At 32.9% G+C, this 18,606-nt stretch overlaps 2 protein-coding genes across 2 annotated transcripts in view; one reads left to right on the forward strand and one right to left on the reverse strand.

The window, feature by feature from the left end:
* The first annotated feature begins 4,073 nt into the window (after positions 1-4,073).
* LOC141394211 (uncharacterized) lies at positions 4,074-5,092 on the forward strand. The gene has a single exon (XM_073968216.1). It carries the CDS (start codon positions 4,157-4,159, stop codon positions 4,955-4,957), a length of 801 nt encoding a protein of 266 aa, XP_073824317.1. The 5' UTR covers positions 4,074-4,156; the 3' UTR covers positions 4,958-5,092.
* A 2,827-nt stretch (positions 5,093-7,919) lies between these two features.
* Positions 7,920-18,606, reverse strand: part of Eato (Engulfment ABC Transporter in the ovary) — a 29,607-nt gene continuing 18,920 nt past the window's right edge. Inside the window, exons 8-21 of the mRNA XM_073968177.1 lie at positions 16,009-16,154; positions 15,505-15,659; positions 15,131-15,443; positions 14,154-14,305; positions 13,891-14,077; positions 13,582-13,831; positions 13,200-13,422; positions 13,075-13,133; positions 12,674-13,006; positions 12,368-12,612; positions 9,792-9,954; positions 9,273-9,733; positions 9,083-9,213; positions 7,920-8,957 (exon numbers count right to left, since the gene is read on the reverse strand). Coding sequence (XP_073824278.1) covers positions 8,522-8,957; positions 9,083-9,213; positions 9,273-9,733; positions 9,792-9,954; positions 12,368-12,612; positions 12,674-13,006; positions 13,075-13,133; positions 13,200-13,422; positions 13,582-13,831; positions 13,891-14,077; positions 14,154-14,305; positions 15,131-15,443; positions 15,505-15,659; positions 16,009-16,154 — 3,254 coding nt within the window. The 3' untranslated portion in view covers positions 7,920-8,521. The remainder of the gene's footprint in view (positions 8,958-9,082; positions 9,214-9,272; positions 9,734-9,791; positions 9,955-12,367; positions 12,613-12,673; positions 13,007-13,074; positions 13,134-13,199; positions 13,423-13,581; positions 13,832-13,890; positions 14,078-14,153; positions 14,306-15,130; positions 15,444-15,504; positions 15,660-16,008; positions 16,155-18,606) is intronic.

The following is an 18,606-nucleotide window of genomic DNA, read 5'->3' on the forward strand; positions in this document are numbered from 1 at the left end:
TTAGACTATGTTATTTCCACAATAAAATTGTTTTTAATGTTCACAAACATAAATCAACAAAAAACTAAAAACAGCTGATTGATTGTTTTCAGGAAGAAGAAGAGCTTGCTAGAAGAAATTTGTCCAGAAAGAATTTGCAAGCTCTCGATGAAAGAACTGTCAAAATGTCTCTCTCGAATCGCTCTCTTTTGCTGGTTTTTTGTGTTAACAGACGACTTCCAGCAACAATTGGTACAAATTGTTACAAATTTTAGGGTAACCAGTCACAGCTATTAGTTGTCAGAATGCATTATTGTGAATAAAATTGCATACAAAAGTCTTATGCCAGACACTGAAAATAACGCATGAAAATATTTTAGCTTTTAGGAGAGAGGTGAAGGAGCTCCCTTTCTCCCTTCTTACACATAAGCTCAAAATATTTTCATGAAAATGTTCATAGCCTGGCACAAGACAAAGGTAAACAAGCAATTTACAGTAATCCGATATTTTGACGTTTGGTGTGGTAAATGGCCCGATTATTGTTATCGATGTAACACCTTCTTATTCCGCCATGGACAACTGCAAAAACAGTTGTAAAGTTATGAATGAAAATCGTCGATTTCTTTTTGTTTTCCCTTCACATATGTTGTTTTTGTTCATGTTCTTTTGTTTTCAGCACATTTGAATTATCATGTCACTTCTTTTTCACAAAAATGTGAAAAAATTGTTATCCCGACTGTCTTTGAAAAAAGCAAGGCAAATTTATGTAACTAGGCGTTTACACAAGACAGACTGTCTGCGAATACAACTCTGATTTACTAACACATACATATATTTGTAGTTTGTCTCCCAGCTGTCCATCATTTTTTCAAAGACAGTCGGGTTAACAAATTTTTGACATTGTTGCGAAAAAGAAGTGCTATGATAATTCAAATGTGCTGAAAACAAAAGAATATCTACAAAAACAAAATAATTGAACGGAAAACGAAAATAAGTCGATGATTTTCATTCATAATTTTGCAACTGTTTTTGCAGTTGCCTGGACGCCTACGTCACACAGGCAAGTTTGGGGTTTTTGACAATCAATACATGAACTCAACTGCATGGATTACAACAACTAACAAATTTACTAAAACAACATTGTTATTTGTCCATATTTACATTAGGCAATTTTCCTTGCGGCAATTGTCAGTTTGATGGGGAGAGGGGTGATGCATATGGTAACCCATTGCCTCTCAACACCCTCTCTCACCTACAAACTGACAATTGCCGCAAGGAAAATTGCCTAATGTAAATATGGACTAATTGAAATCTAACTGTCCATGGTACAAATACCCAGGTAGCCGCATCGGCAATTGTTGGTAACATAAGGTGTCAAAATTTGACATCAATTCAATGCAGTTGACACATTATGTTACCATCAGCTGGCATGATAATGCTACCTGTATTATTGTACCATGTAACCGTCACAGAAAATATTGAATAATAGGGTCGTTCCAAAAATTATATCAGTAAAATATAAATACATTTGGAAAATCCTGTAAAATAGAACAAATTTGAATCAAAATGTAAATATAAAGCATTCAGAACTATCGTAGGGCATTTTTATTACACGTTTCGGATGAAAAGCAGTATTTAGCAAATTTCGAAATTTCAAATTTCATGAATGAGACCCTATTACATTTTGAAAACTAAATTTACAAAAAAAGTAAGAATCACTTCTGCCTTGTATAAATATGCCTTGGAAAAAATAAAGAACAGCTGGTAGACAAACGACAAATATGTGTATGTGTTTGTATATCAAAGTTGTATTTGAAGACAAACTGTCTGGTGTAACTAGGCGTTCACATAAGACAGACAGTTTGCAAATACAACCCTGATTTACTAACACATACATACATTTGTCGGCTGTCTCCCAGCTCTCCATCATTTTTTCACAGACAGTAGGGAAGACAAATTTTTGGCATTTTTGTAAAAATAAGTGAGATAATAATTGAAATGTGTTGAAAACAAAAGAACATGAACAAGAACAAAATACGTGAACGGAAAACAAAAAGAAATCGACGATTTTCATTCGTTTTTTTACAACTGTTTTTCAGTTGTCTGGACGCCACGTCACAGAGGCAAGTCAACTGTCCTGTCATGTGTAAACGCAGGGTAAAGGTACAAACACAATTGGTCTGTTCCCGTACTTTACTAAGTGGTAAAAGTTGTAAAAGTCGTAAACGATTTTCATATTAATTTTGTGTACGGGAACGCTAAATGTTTAAAGTGGTAAAAATTGTAAAAACTTTTTAGTTCTGGAACAGGGCTAATGACTTTTGTTGCTTGCTTCACGCTCAATTTCATGTAATTGAACAAAGGCCAAGTACTACCTAATACAAATGCGATCTTGGATTTCTTTAGTCATTTACAGAAATTCAGGCTTGGATAAGCATGAATTTCTCATTCTGTTCGCACCTTAAACGCATAGTAAGTCCCGGCGCACACTAGAATAATTTCACTGAAATTTTAACATGAAATTATGAGTCTCTGGATTGTGTTCCATAGTCCCGGTCCACACTAGAGTGATTTCATTGAAAAAATTGCATGAAATTATGCGTCTCTAGATCGACCTCCATAGTAAAGTAAAAACATAAAATTGCTGTAATGAGGGATTCGATTTAAGAACACCTAATTTCCTGAAATTTTTTAATGAAATTCACGCTAGTGTGGACCGGGACATAGTAGAGTAAAATCATGAAATTGCTGTAAGTGCCGGGCCACACTAGAGTAATTTCATTGAAATTTTGACATGAAACTTTGCATTTTTTGGAAAAATGCATAATTTCAAGTTTCATGTGTTTTGCAATTTAGCTTTGTTGCAATATTTGTATGAAACAAACAGACCGTTTTATTTTACATTTTCTTTTAGTCCCGGTCCACACTAGCGTGAATTTCATTAAAAAATTTCAGGAAATTAGGTGTTCTTAAATCGAATCACTCATTACAGCAATTTTATGTTTTTACTTTACTATGGAGGTCGATCTAGAGACGCATAATTTCATGCAATTTTTTCAATGAAATCACTCTAGTGTGGACCGGGACTTACTTTCATGTCAAAATTTCAGTGAAATTACTCTTAGTGTGGCCCGGGACTAATGGGGAATTGGGCCTAGGAACACCTAATTTCATGAAATTTTTTAATGAAATTTACTCTAGTGTGGACCGGGACTAAGGAATATAACCTGCCTTTTTTTGCTGCATGGTGGCACTGAACTAGTTTACTTGTGAGCATGGTACAATAATACAGGTAGCATTATCATGCCAGCTGATGGTAACATAATGTGTCAACTGCATTGAATTGATGTCAAATTTTGACACCTTATGTTACCAACAATTGCCGATGCGGCTACCTGTGTATTTGTACCATGCTTGTGAGCTACATATATAATAGGTGTGTACGATAACCCAATAATTTGTACAAATTCGTACAAATTATTGCTGAATGCTGTTCGATAACAAAATTATCCAGCAAATGAGAGCGAGTTTGGAGAGATTTTTGGAGAGTTTTGTGACTGAGAACTTGCAAATTTTTGCTGGGAAAATTTGTCCCGCAAAAATTTGCAAGTCTGATCAGCTGATTTGAAAACATTTGTTTTGTTTTATTTTTTATTCTTGTTTGGCGAAAACAAAATTAAACATTGAAATATCAAAAAATTAAACATCAAAAGCTGAAAAATATCAAAAAATCATGGAAAACAAGAACATCAAATTGATGCAAAAACTTTTCTTCTTCTTCTTTTTCAAAACCGTTGATTCCTTGCAAGTTTTTACAAATTGTTGTTCGATAACTTTCTGCAATTTTTCATGCTTGAGAGAGTAAAATTCACAGAGAGAGAGGTTGCTGGAATTGACTGAGTAATTTTTGCTGGGAAAGTTATCGTACACACCTAATAATACACAAAACACGACTACACAACACTATTTTTAAGTTCGCAACAGCTGATATTTGTTTATTGTAAGCCTTTACCTAATTAACTGCGTGTTGCGTGTGCGTTCAAAAATACAAAAACAAAATACATGTATTTCAAAGTGACAACAAAAACAAATACATGTATTTTGTTTTTGTTTTTTTGAACGCACACGCAACACGCAGTTAATTAGGTAAAGACTGTAAATAAAATAATTGATAGATATGTTTCCGATATCTTTGAAGTCATTAAGCGATCAAGAACGCCATAATTACATATTACAAACATTTATATTAAACAATAAAAATTCGTCTGAACAGAAGAAGCATAAACGAGACATCGATGTGATAAGAGAACATCATAGATTTCTGTGGAATGACGAAGAACATCCAGAAGAGGACCAGTCATGGGAAGTACGACTGGTGAAGAGGTATTATGATAAATTATTCAAGGAATATTGCATAGCAGATCTTAGTAGATACAAAGAGAATAAAATTGCTTTACGATGGCGTACAGAAGCAGAAGTTGTGGCTGGTATCGGTCAATTTCAATGTGGCAGTCGAAAATGTTTGGAAAAAGATAATTTGCGTAGCTGGGAGGTTAATTTTGGTTATAAAGAACATGGCGAGCATAAAAATGCTTTAATAAAACTTAGACTTTGTCCAGAGCATTCTGAACATTTGAATTATACATCAAAGAAACGCGAGGTAAAGCGATTAAAGCATGCAGAACGTCAAATGGAAAAGGATAAGAAACGTGTCACCAAAAAATTGTCGAAGTCCAATATGAAACATACAATTGCTAACGAGGATAACAACGGCGAAAATGACGACGGTCATGAATGTAGTGAAGAGATGAGAAAAATTTCTGAGAGCGAAAATGGTCACGATGACCATAATGCAGCACTCAATGAAAACGTATTGGAAGAATCCGACGACGTATGGAATAGACAGGCAGATAATGACACAGAGCCAGTATCCAGAGAGTGTGAATTTGAACGTTATCTCGAAGACCTGTTGCTGTGATAACAAACAAGGATTTACATTTAGAATTAGTATGCATATATGATGTATATCAATGGCCTGTTTCTGTATTACGATCCGCCATAATTGTGACTGAAAATAAACTTAACTCATATACCGCAATAATTTTTGGAGAAATTTGTATTTTTCTTGCGAAAATCATGTTTTAAATAATCCCAGCAAAATTTTATGAAAGTTGGTCCATGCAATGCCATGATTTCACTGGATCTTTCGGGTATTAAATTACTTCGTTTGAACCAATTTATCAAACGAAGTAATTAAATATCCGATTTTTTCCTTAGTATTTGCCTCAATTACAAATGAAATACATAAATAAATGCCAAATACAACTCGAAAAGAAACATCGGATCGTTTCTTTAGCAACAGATACTAATGATTAGAACCAATAAGTTGTTTATTGTATTTGTTTATTTGTCATATTATTTGATAAATATCGCAATGTTATTCCATATTTTACTTTTAGAGGTTAAAGAAAAATAAAATACTATTCTAGGGAATTGTTTAAGATACCATGCCAAAGGGTTGCTAAAGATGACATTGGGGTTGGTGAAGATGACGTGCTTAGGATCTGAAAATGATTTGCATTTTTTGGGGGGTCACGTTCTTGTAAAAAGCGTGAGTGGCTGACTTTCCTACATTGTTCCTCGAAAATGGTACAAAATGTATCAGAAATAAAAATGATACACGTTTGCTTTTTACCTGCGTTGAAAATGGGTATTTTTGACGTTTTGAAACACGTAGCTTCGTAGTTGGTAAATACAACGGTGTTAAGAAACATAATACTTTACAGATTTTCAGTCATTTGTAAAGCAACTGACGATACGGAAGTCAACCTAGCTTTGCAGTCTTTAGATTTCGTCAAAGTATTTCAGTTGTACACTCATGAAAACTGCGAATGCATCAGAGATAAGTGATGCATGGTTGCTTTATAAAAATGCGCCATTGTGACGTTTTGAAGTCCATAGCTTCGCAGTTGTTAAGTGTTACGGCGATATGCAACACAATACAACCGACGTTTCCGAAATCAGTCCGCGTATATACATATATGCTAAACAAATGACATGCCAAATAACTTGTACCCATGCTTGAATACCATCTTTCGCATACAACATTTTGCTGAGATATTTTACTAAATGGCAAAATTGTACAAATGGTGAAGAACTCCCGTATAACACGCCCTGTGTTTTAGTCTAAAGGAACGCAAAATTTGTAAAAACGTTATAGTTCTGGAATATTACTAATATAAAACCCAATTTACAAGATGAAGCAAGAACAGTTGAGATCAAATGGAATGGAGAACGGAGGAAGCAAACCCAGTTTTTAAATTGTAATCTTGTTTTAAACACACAATCTACTTGTGGGAGTAGTTAATTTGGTTTACATATGCGGCTACGAGAGTTTTTAGGTGTTTTCGGTTGAATTCGCATTTAAACGAATTCATCAGTCACACTTATTCTTGAGCTCGAGTCGTCATAAAATTGGGGAAGGGTTCTTTGTTTCAATACAAAGAATTAAGAGAACTGATGAGTGCAAGTGACGTTGGACGAAACTAGTCTTCTCTGCCATCCCCTAAGTAATCAATTTTAACTACATCCCACTTTAAACTTGTTGTTTTTAAATTTGAAATGTGTGTATATATTGTGGTTTAACACGTTCGCGGAAGCAAAAAAAATCAGAGAGGTGAAAAAAATTACACCCAATTTTTTTCGAAATTAGTTTTTTTGCATTTATTAATTAATTATTAATATTATTATAATTTTTTATTAATTATATTATGGATATTGATGAAATTAGTCGTATTATGTACATTAATTACAAAAACATACTACTGTATACATGTAAATGACTAAAACCAGACTTTGCGTATGAATGCTATAGCATTCCCGTCATCCTACGTCACCATGAAAATGAACGCGAACGTGTTAACAAATGCGAAGTCGTGTACTTAAAAACGTGACACAGTAATGCATTTTCCCTCCAAAATGCAACTGCGAATGCATCAGAGATAGATAATAATGCATGTTTGGTTTTTACTGCGTAAAAATGCGCAACTTTGAAGTTTTGAAATACATAGCTTTGCAGTAGTTAAGTATTTAAGTTTAACGGCCTTATGAAGCACTACTTAAGACATTTGATGATATATGCAAAGCAATTGACGTTTCGGATGTCAGCCTGGCACCCAAAATAAAAATGCAATATTCGTATGTTAATATTTTATTAAATATTATGAATATGTATTTTGCCTTTAAAATGAATTTAATAAATAGGAATGAAATAGTACATAAAAATGTATATTGTATATAGTAAGGATACTTAAAATTCACAGATTATATATTCAAGGGGCCGATTATGGATAGCAACCCAACTCCGGTTGCGTTGCCCACAGCAAATTTTGTAATAGAATTTTCTATTTCCGCATTATAATTTATCCTTTTTTTCAATTAAATTAATACCTGAAGGTTCAAAACACTGATATTGATTGATTTTGACAAAAATTTCGGTCTTTTTGCTCATTTTAATTGAATGATTTTCTCTTCTGGCAACGCAACTACGCAACTACAGTTGAGTTGCTATCCATAATCGACCCCTAAATCATGGTGAAACAATAAAAGGTAAAACTCACTTAAACATATCATTACAAACAATACTCAACTTTTTAAACTGTAAATGAAAAAGTCAAATGTTCTTTTTGCCTTCTACGCAAATTTTGGCCGTCTTCTGTAATGGCATAGTCATAAGGACAAATTAGGACTTTCAAATGTTGAATGCACGCCAAAAATACATCATTTATATTTTGTTTGATATTTGACAATTCGCATATTCTTATTGCAGCATGAGGGTAAGGACGTATTGGCGTAAATCAAGAATAATTTGAATCAAACTAGTCATAAAATTACCGTTTTAATATTCTTCCTATTCTGGCCAGATATCAATCATTCCATAATTTTCCATTCAACTGATGTTTTCATTATATTGAATAATCAAGTCAATATTTTACTTAAAGAGAGAAAGCTCAACATTAATGTTTATAATAAATGAATATGTTTATATAAAAAGAATTTTATTCTGAACATATCTTACTGTCCACAACATATACTTTAAATGTATATAAATTGTTGTTGTTTATACTATTTCTGCTTTTTGATATATGATAGTTTTGTATGAAATTATAGCTATAAAAGTGTGTATAAAGCACTTTTTAAATGATGATAAAGACTGAATTTTTTAATGATAGAGATTCCTTATAAAGGCCACGAAAAAGAAAAAAATAACATGCCCATATTATGATTTTTGTTTTCGACAGTATTATGCTTTTCAATAGCTTGATAATTATTGTTTTTTTTTTTTTTTATTATTCTGTAATAACGATTTTTAATAAAAAAAAAAACAGTGACTACCAAACTGTCGAAAAACAAAGTAGTGTTGAAAATGACAATCGTAATAAGGCGGATTAACATTTGGAATAAACCAAATGTATGTATAATTATGGAATATATGTTTGTATGTAGTTTAGATGCAGAACTTTTTTTATCGTATGATCGATATTTACACAGGAGAATTGCATACATTAACATGACCATTGCTGCTGCCGTTCCTCCTGTTTGTCTTTTCGTACTTGAGGAATATGTCCTCCAATGTTGTTTCATTAACTGAATATTCTTCTACAAGTTCGCTAGTAATATTTTGAAATTGAGCACATCTCGAAAAAACGTCAGACCATACAATAATGTCAAATGATTTTATGAAATAAGTCAAAATGCCAGCATGGTTCTCTCGCAGATTACAATGAGGAAAAATTTCTTTTAAATGATGTGTAACTGTTTGAACTTCAATTTCTGTGGCTTCATTAGTTCGTAATTTTATGCTAATGGTGAAACCGGCACCATACAACTGTTTAAGTTCAGGTACATGACCCAAACATTTGAATTGCCCTTCAGCCATTATGGCGAGACGATTACAGAGATGTTCACATTCGTCCATGCTGAAAGATATGAATAAATAATTATGATTTTTTTATTTTGATTTAGACAAATGTAATAAAATAAAAATAATATAATAACGCTCTTCTTATAATTGTAATAATTAAATATTAATAAATTTAGTTACCTGTGAGATGTAAGTACAATAGTTTTGTCACGCTTTTGAAAATCCTGTATTGTTTTCCACAGGAAACGCCTGGATATGGGATCTACACCTGTTGTTGGTTCATCCAATAGTACTAATGATGGACTGCCAATCTAAGTTATAAGGTAAAATTAATAAATAAATAATAAGTTAAAAGTTAATGTTTGCTCACCATGGCAGCTGCAGTCTGTAGTTTTCTTTTTGTACCTCCCGAATAATGTTTCGACTGAACATTTTCGAAATCCATTAAATCTAATTTTTCTATCCAATACATAACTTCTTCATGAACATATTGGTTTTGTATACCTCGTAATAATGCCATATACTTAAGAGTTTGATACGCCGTCATAAAATCATTGAGACTATCATTTTGTGGGCAATAGCCAAAACGGTAACGATATTCCGGTTCGTTATCCACTATGTCAACACCATCAATTTTGATGGTACCAGAGGTTATAACTTGGTTGGCCGCAATCATTTCAAAGGTAGTCGTCTTACCGGCACCGTTCACACCCAACAGTCCAAAGCATTCTTGTTTGCGAACAGCAAAATTTAAATCACTTACGGCAACTTTATGATTATATTTTTTGCAAACATTTCGCACCAAAAGGGGATACTCGGTCTCAACATTATCTAAAGACAAAAAAAAATATATATTATTATATATGTATAACTATAATTTGTTCACTACCTTTAATAATCTTCTCCACCGTTGACTTCTCTTCTTGAATAAATCGATCTTCTTCGTTATCATTGCTATTCCTTAATGGTTTGGTTTTGAATGTCGGTATTCTAAATGCACTGCTGATTTTGTGTCGTCGCCTATTGTTCTCCACAATGAATATAAATACACACTAAAAGAAAAGAGTTAAGTTTCTCATATTGGTGCAACTTTCAGTGCTAATAAAGCATTTGCAACTAAAAGTCTTGAGGGTATTTTAGGATGTGTTTTATTTCTGTGTTAATTTTAGTTTTGAAAATATAATTTCATTATTCTGCACCCTTTTTTAATATTTAGACAAATATATAATATTTAAAAAAACTGCATTAAGTTCTGCGGGGCCGAACTTTTTATACACCTCCTCATCATAAGTAGTATTGAAACTGATTTTTGATCCACAATGTGAACTTGTACCGATTATTCTGTTATAATATTTTATTTCCCAACAAAAACAAAATACCAAATTCCATCTATTTCAGTTGGATAATGTAGCTAAAACTTTAAAAATTTCCAAAATCGGAAAGTACCGTTCTATGGGGGCTATATCAAAATTTTGACCTGCACCGACAAATTTTTTTTTGGGAGAAATTTTTGTAACCGCGTCGTAAAATAAATTCAAAATTTCGGATTTAAAATACCAAAAATCGGGAAGTATCGTTCTATGGGCTATATAAAACGTGGACATGCAGCGATAAATTTCTGGAGAAAAGTTTTATAGCCACAACAAAGATTAAATTCCAAATTTCAGCCATTTCGCTGGTATAACGAGGCTAAAGCCTTTTAAATAACGAAAATCATGTGGTACCATTCTATGGGGGGCAAATTGAAAACGTGGCCGATATAATTCATTTTCAATACCAAACAATCAAGGAGTAATAAAAACTTCTGTACAAATTATAAAGCTATATATTATATATGACGATCTGTATCTTGATTTCAACAGACAGATGGAGAGACGGATATCGTTACATCGACCTAGAATTTTATGCTGATCAAGAATATTATAATATAACCTCCATCTTATGGTGGAGGGTATAAAAATATGTATCAGTGGGTTGCCAAGAGTTATATTACACTATGTGAAGACCAAAAAAGAGAAGGCACGTGTCTTGCGTTTTTCTCTATCTCATCAACTTTCGCGTTTGAGACTTTGATGTAAAAAGGCATCATTTTATCATGAAATTTGATATAATCAAAGATTTTTATAGTTTTTTCATCGATTCTGAACCATACATACCAAACTCTTCGAAATTCAAGAATACAAACAACTAGAAAGATGTACCTTAGATCTCAATAAACAACTTTCTTGAACATATAAACTTTCCAGGACCTCTTTTTCAAGTTCAAAATTCGATTATTATTGACTAGTGTTCCCTGCTCAGGTCCGTAAGTTACAAACCATTAAAATTTCGTTGAGTTTTGAACAGTTTGTTATTTCCAGACCTGAGCAGGGGAAAACGTTAATAATAATTTAATTACAGTGTGCAGCACCATTTTTGGGGGTGGAAAATTCCATTTGGGGATGAAAACCCTTGAATAGTATATTAGGAACCCAAATGGAAATTTTCGAAATTTTGAAAATAGCTTCATATCTGTCTTTGGCGTTATTGTATCTTCGTTTTGTGAATACATGTCTTCAGTCAAATCGATTGGCGAATCTTTTTGACGAATATTTCACTCTTCTAACTCAATTCCTTTCATATCCTTTTCGTCCTTTAGTTCTTGAACCGTAGTAGAAGTAACACAAGATGAGATTTTTTTTCCAATTTTTCCAAATATTCTACAGTTTTAGGTACGGTTCTCTTTGGCAACTAATCAATATTTTCTCGTTTTCATTGTCCTTTTCGATGTTTTCGGTCTTGGTTCAGAAAAATAAACCCGAGAAAAAATGTTGAAAAAAAATTTACCTTGGCAATTTGGCCTTGAAGATGCAGTTTGACGGATTTTATATGTATGTTCTTTATGAGAAGAGCTACTATTTTGCCTCTGGGATTAAATCAATTAATCAAATTTCTTAACGATTTGGAAGATAAAAGATTGGAAGATTGTGGACTTACCCTCGACAAAAAATGCACCACCGTAACTAGGGCCGCATACACAACATGGTGTAAAAAATTTATAAACGATCCCAACCAAAAAAAATCGCTTTTTCAAAACAAATATAAATCCCTTAAATTCAGGAAAAAATCTACCTGTTCAAATTTGAGGTAGAATGCGATTTACAAGTATTTTAACTATTTTTTATATAATACTTCTTAATATTTAAAAAGTGGTCAATAAACAATGAAACTATAAAAAGTAGTATGTTTCATATCTCTAAATTTAAGCATTCAAGCATAAAATCTTAAAAAAACCAGCAAACATACTCTTTACAAAAACCCCTGTTAACCCATTATTTTAACAAGGGCATGTCGCTCAAAATAAGTGCTACGTCGCGCGACATGTCCTTGTTAAAATAATTTGCTTGTGGGGGTATTTTTGCTGAGAAGCATTTCAGTTGCAAATGTGTTTAGCAGCTCTATATATTTCAGGGACGTGCGACTTACCCACAAAATAGGAAACAATAGGAATACATAAATGTAGAAACTACCCAGATGAAGAAAGCTTTTATTATTAAGTTCTCTGCTAATTTCTTGTGGCATATTTTCAGCTCGGTTATTAACAAATCGCTCGTTGATAATACGCAATTGGTGACACAAATTAAAGTCGGGTAGAATACGTAGGAATGTTATGTAGTTTTCATATTTAATCATGTCTCCAACAGATGTTGATAGTATAAATGTGGGGATGACTAAAAATATCCAAAAAAATAATTATCTCAAATTCACAATTGAAAGGCCAATATCACTTACTTGACACATAATACAGTGTAGCTAAACACGTTGAAAAAGCCGACATGGTGGTGAAAATATTCGTTAGGCAATATAGCAGTGGTAAATAGGTCAATCCGTAAAAGAAAATAGCCCATACAATACTGCTAAGCTCATTCATATTATACAATTCTTCCGGCATAATTAGTATCTGGTAGGCAAACAGAGCTACACACACAAGCATCAGTAAAACCAAATCGAAAATTATATTACTGATCCAATAGATATGCGTGGATGTGGCGAGTAAACGTTTAAATCCACTACGGTTTTCCTTAAATGGTAACATGCCAAAGTAAAACATCATCATAAATATGCCTAAAGAATATAAGAAAATAATAATTCAATTGAGCAACACGTTTGCAATTGTTTTTTTTTCTTCTTACCCATTGGTACCAGAATTGCATAAAAGGCTAATCGTAGAGAAGCAGCAGATGAATTTTGTCTATAAAAGTAAATATGCTTCTATGAGATAAGGACTATTCATATTCAACTTCTACATAATACTTACATAGCAACAGGTGCATATGTTGTCTTTAGGATTTCATTATTGTCATTAGTGATCCACATATATATTGTATTGTCCACTAAATTTGTAAGTATTGCTGAACTGTGAATCATATTTTCCGAGTATAGAATTGTCACTAGTAGGGAGCTTTCACCACTTATTTCTATAGTACCTATAGCATTCTGTTGAAAATTATAAAAGTCTGTTTTCATAATTTCTATCAATTCTGCAAAATAAGGATATGCAAATATAATTAGCGTCATTTCTCTGTCGTCTACATAAAATTTATAAATTCACCTGTATATATGTATATAAGTTTAGTAGTTAATATATTATTATTATTATTATTATTATTTTTTTTTTTTTTTTTGAAATCATATCTTACCGTCATCAATATTTGAACTTGTATTTAAAGCCAAATTTTGAATTTCTATTCCAGAGTATTTCTCGATCTGATGTCTTAAAAGTCGGGCGAATTTCTGAACTCCCGAACTGGCATCCTCAGGAATTCTTAAATAAATTCTGCCATTATCATAATGATTCAGTGATAGCTGAAGCCCAGAACCAAAATTAAGAATTGTTGATGAATGTATAATTATTATAGCTATAGTGGCCAATAAAAACGGAATTGAAATCTGCAAAAGAATCATATTTTACAAAGCAATTGAAGAATTCACATATATAAATTATATACCAAAAACAAAGCCAAAATCCATTCATTCATTAGAAATAACAATTTTTTATAAGCTATTGCACAAAACTGTTGAAACAGGTTAACATTTTTTAAAGAACCCAAACGTTGATAGGGTACTCTAACATTTGTTTCACCGTGACAGTTCACAGCTCCGTCCACTTCATCACCAACTTCTTTGGGTGCAGAACTAAAACCAAAATACGTTTATGAATTTTATATATATGTATATTCATATGTCGTAACAAATGTACATTCAGTCTTACTTGAGGAATACATCTTCCAACGTAGTATCTGTTATGGATATAGTGTTAATACCCAATTGAATATGTTGCCTTTCGAGTTCTTTTAACATTTTCGAGTAATTGCTTTTGTATTCATAAGGTAAACTTATGGAAATTGTAGGTGGGACAATATTCTGAAAAATAAATAACAAAATCATAAATTAAAAGCATGTGATCAGAGGCTATAGTCTGGACTGACCCTGTGATAGCCTAGACCACAACGCCTATGCATAAGCTTTTCACGGTTCAACATTTCTTTTAGGGAGATACTAAAATTATTCTGACTTCCTTATCGTCTGATGCTTGGCAAATGACTGCAAATGTCTGAAGTATTGTGTTTCATAACGCCGTAATACTTAACAAATGCGAATTTTTAACGGAAGTAAAAAGCAAAAATGTATCATTTTTTCTTCAGATGCATTTTGACGAAGTTTAAAAACTACAAAAAATTTGACGATACGGAAGTCCGCCTTTTTTTGAAACCTTGGCTTATAATTGCCTTGTTCCAGAACCTGCCAGAAGCTACTACTTTTTACTACTATAACAATTTTTTCTTTATGTTATGTTATGATACTTGCAGTACTGGCAGAGAACAAATATTTTTTTTTAAATTTTGCCTGTTTGGGCGAAGATAATTTTTAATGATTTTTTACTTTTTTATTTTATTTTTTTTTTACCGAAATCAAGGTATCATGTTGTATACCATAGAAATATCGAAGAAATATCGTTTTAATTTAAGGATGAAAGTCATCTGAAAGAATGACTAAACATTGTAAAGTCTTGTTGATTGATGTTTTAAGTGTATCTTCGAATTCATCAAATTAAATGCTATTATATTATAGACAATGTAATTATCAATAAAAAGGTGCTACAAAAGTCCTCATGTCCTTCTTCGAAATAAATTATAGAATATTTCTGTATCTATTTAAAGAGATACCTTTATGTATTTCACTTCTTACCATAATGCCTGCCGATGGCACGTAAGACTTTATCAGCTCCAAACACTCATCTTCATTATACTGGCTGGTATTAACGCATAATTTCAAAATATATCCACTGCCAACCATTCGTTTCAATTCTAATGGTGAACCGGTCAGTTGAAGACGACCATTTGACAAAATGCTTATAGTATCACCCAGAACTTCTGCTTCTTCCATGTGATGTGTTGTTATTAAAATGGCCTTTGTTTTACGCAGTTCTAATAATATATCCCACAATTCACGCCTGGACTGGATATCCAAACCAGAGGATGGTTCGTCCAATACCACAATTCTGCAAGAATGCATTAATTACATATAAAAATAAATAGGAATTCATTGTTGATATTAAACACCTCGTATCTCCTGCTATAGCAATGCCCAGTGAAAGACGGCGTTTCATACCGCCCGAGAGGTTTTTACCATATTCGTTTGCCTTGTCTTCAAGACTGAGTTGTTCCAATAATTTGTTGGATAATATTTCAGCCTCACGGTGTTCCAAACCTCTTAACTGAAAATAATTTATTTGTTAATATGAGCCACGATAATGTTATGTAATTAATGCAGCGTTTGTATATAAATAAATAAACTTTTTGATTTTTGTTATTGTTTGGCTTTAGGTCATTAAAAAACGAGGTTTTTATTGCTTTTAATCTTTATTATCCGATATTTCGATTACCATCGGTAATCATCTTCAGGGATATGTTTTAGAGAGAGATGCGGCTACTCGAATCTAATGTCACCATTGTCATTTTTTAATGACCTAAAGCCAAACAATAACAAAAATCAAAAAGTAAAACTCATCAGGTCAACTATCCACAACAACAATAATAAATAAATAAACTTTAGTATGTACTTACCTTTGCAAAGAACAGCAAATGTTGTTTACATGTTAAGTATCGCATATAAATACTGTTTTGAGGGCAGTATCCAATTAAATGTCTATAACATGAAACGTCACGTTCACTACAAACAGATATCTTTCCGCTATCCTTTGGAACCAATCCTATAAAATAAATTAATTACAATTAATTGCGTCTTAAGGCAATATTTATTTTGAATAGATCTAATGTTACTTTGGTCCAGTCTTCCCACCTACAGTGAAATTTCTCTAAAGCGAACTTCCTTGTAACGAATACATATCTCTCTATAAAGAAGTAGTTTTTAAGGTTCAAGTAATATTTATCTCTTTATAACATAGTAAATGTGTCGATGTTTTTCAACTTATAGAAATCGATGAGTTCTTAGTTTAAAAGTGCTGGCAGCTTGCAAATATTTTATTCCAATGTTCTTTGACAAAGCCGAGAAATATCATTCTCACCTAAAACTATCAAATCAAAAAAGTAATCCCGGGGCATCGGGATAAGATCTATGACATGCAAGTGGGATGACAATAACGTTGAGTACTGTAGGTTATGTGAGGATGAAGAGGAAACGGAGACAATCGAGCACCTTCTACGTAGATGTCCTAGACGGATGGTCAAAAGACATAGACTATTTGGTGTACATGTGATGGAATCTCTTTCTTACTTCTCCTCTATTGGCCCTACAGTCCTGGTAGTTTACTGCAAGAGCCTTAAGTGGCTCTGGGGCAGGTCAGTATAGACTTAGATCAGTGTGAACAAAAAAAAAAATCTTAGTCAATCTTTCTTCTTAAAGCAATTTGATATCTCTTCTATAATTACTTATTCTTCTCTCTTGTCTTATCACTTTCCACTTCCCTCCTTCCCACTTAATCCATACATTATCATCTGCAGTCACACAACACCATATAGTCTCACCCATAACAAGTTTCACGTCATACTTTATACACTATCACCATCTGCATGCACACATCACCATATAGCCGCATCACATCATCCACAACTGACATCACATCCTATAAATCTTACACACCATCGTCGAATCCATAACCGGAACACCTCTTCAGAACACACAGAGCCACATTCTTCATCCACAAACAACCCAGCTAACATTTTTTTCCGAATTCGGAACGAAAATCTGCACAAGTATCCGATTCTGATGCCGAATTCGTTCAGAAATCGGAACAAAATTGTGTGAAGGTGCCCACGAATTCGGAAAGTTTTATCGGAAAAAATCGGAAGGAATATTAGAGTTTCTTTCCGAATTCTGAAAGAATTCGTAAAAAAACTCGAATAAAAAAAAGGGAAATTTTAAGGGAATTTTCGATTATATGCACAAATTCGGAAAAAAATCTGAAGGAATATTCGAAAATCGGATTATTATCGGATGTTTGATTCGATCTTCGGAAAAAATCGGAATATTTTCGAAATATTTATCCGAAAATCGGAAAAATATCGGATGTTTCATCCGAGGCTCGGAAAAAATTCGGAAAAATATCGGATGTTTCATCCGAAGCTCGGACAAAAATCGGAAAAATATCGGATGTTTCATCCGAAGTTCGGAAAAAGTCGGCAAAATATCGGAGGTTTCATCCGAGGTTTGGAAAAAAATCGGAAAATTGTCGAATGTTTGATGCGAACTTCTCAATAATTATCTTCTTTATTTGTTGAACTTTATATAATAAATAATTAAATAATTGAATAATATTATATATACTATTCCTTGCTGCTGATCGCTGATAATTTAAAACAAAACCTTTCCTATGAAAGTTTTCATATGTCATCACACTGTTGTTTTTATATAAAATAGAATTACCAATTTTAATGATTAAAAAAATAGAATTACCAATTTTAATGAATATAAACTTCCCATTTTTATTTATTTGTTCCGCTACGTCTTACTCACTTATCATCTGCCAAATAACTAAAAAAAAGCTACAGCATGCAAACCAAACAGAAAAATTTCCCTTTTCTTTGAATTTCTTATACTCTTAGCGAAAGTTCGGGAATTTTGCTCGCGAGAAAAAGAAACTAACCATTTTTTCCGAGTATGTGCAGAGTACTCGGAAAGTTTTCGGAAGAAAGGGTAGAGAAATAGAGAAACACGCATAAGTAAATTCCCTTCAGAGAATGTGCAGAGTACTCGGAAACTAATCGGAAAAAAACGCTACGAGATCTCGGAAAAAAATCTGATATCAGAGCCCTCGGCAAAAATTGCTAGCTGGAAAATAACCCAATGTACACACCATCACATCACAACAACATCATCTCTACAATACACATAATTCAATAGTCAGGATGATCACAATGGACCTCAAGGTCTCCGAGTGGAGTGGCTGCCAGCACGGCAGCTACGCATCCTAAACCTAACCTAACCTATGAGGCAATATGGGCGACATTTGATCATTACAGTTCAAGCGATACAAATCCACTCGTGGTGTTCATATCAACGGGCTCGGGCAAGAAAAGAGGCTTTAATACACGATTACAAAGTAGCAACAAAAGCTTCAATCAACTTAGAAAATTTGCCCCAAAACCCTTTCAAGTGGAGCACTCGTTATAAAATTAGCAGCTTACATTGCGATTGGTCTTTTT

Source organism: Musca autumnalis, unplaced genomic scaffold, assembly GCF_047663935.1.
Source record: "Musca autumnalis isolate F117 unplaced genomic scaffold, ASM4766393v1 scaffold_2, whole genome shotgun sequence".
Lineage (NCBI taxonomy): Eukaryota > Metazoa > Arthropoda > Insecta > Diptera > Muscidae > Musca > Musca autumnalis.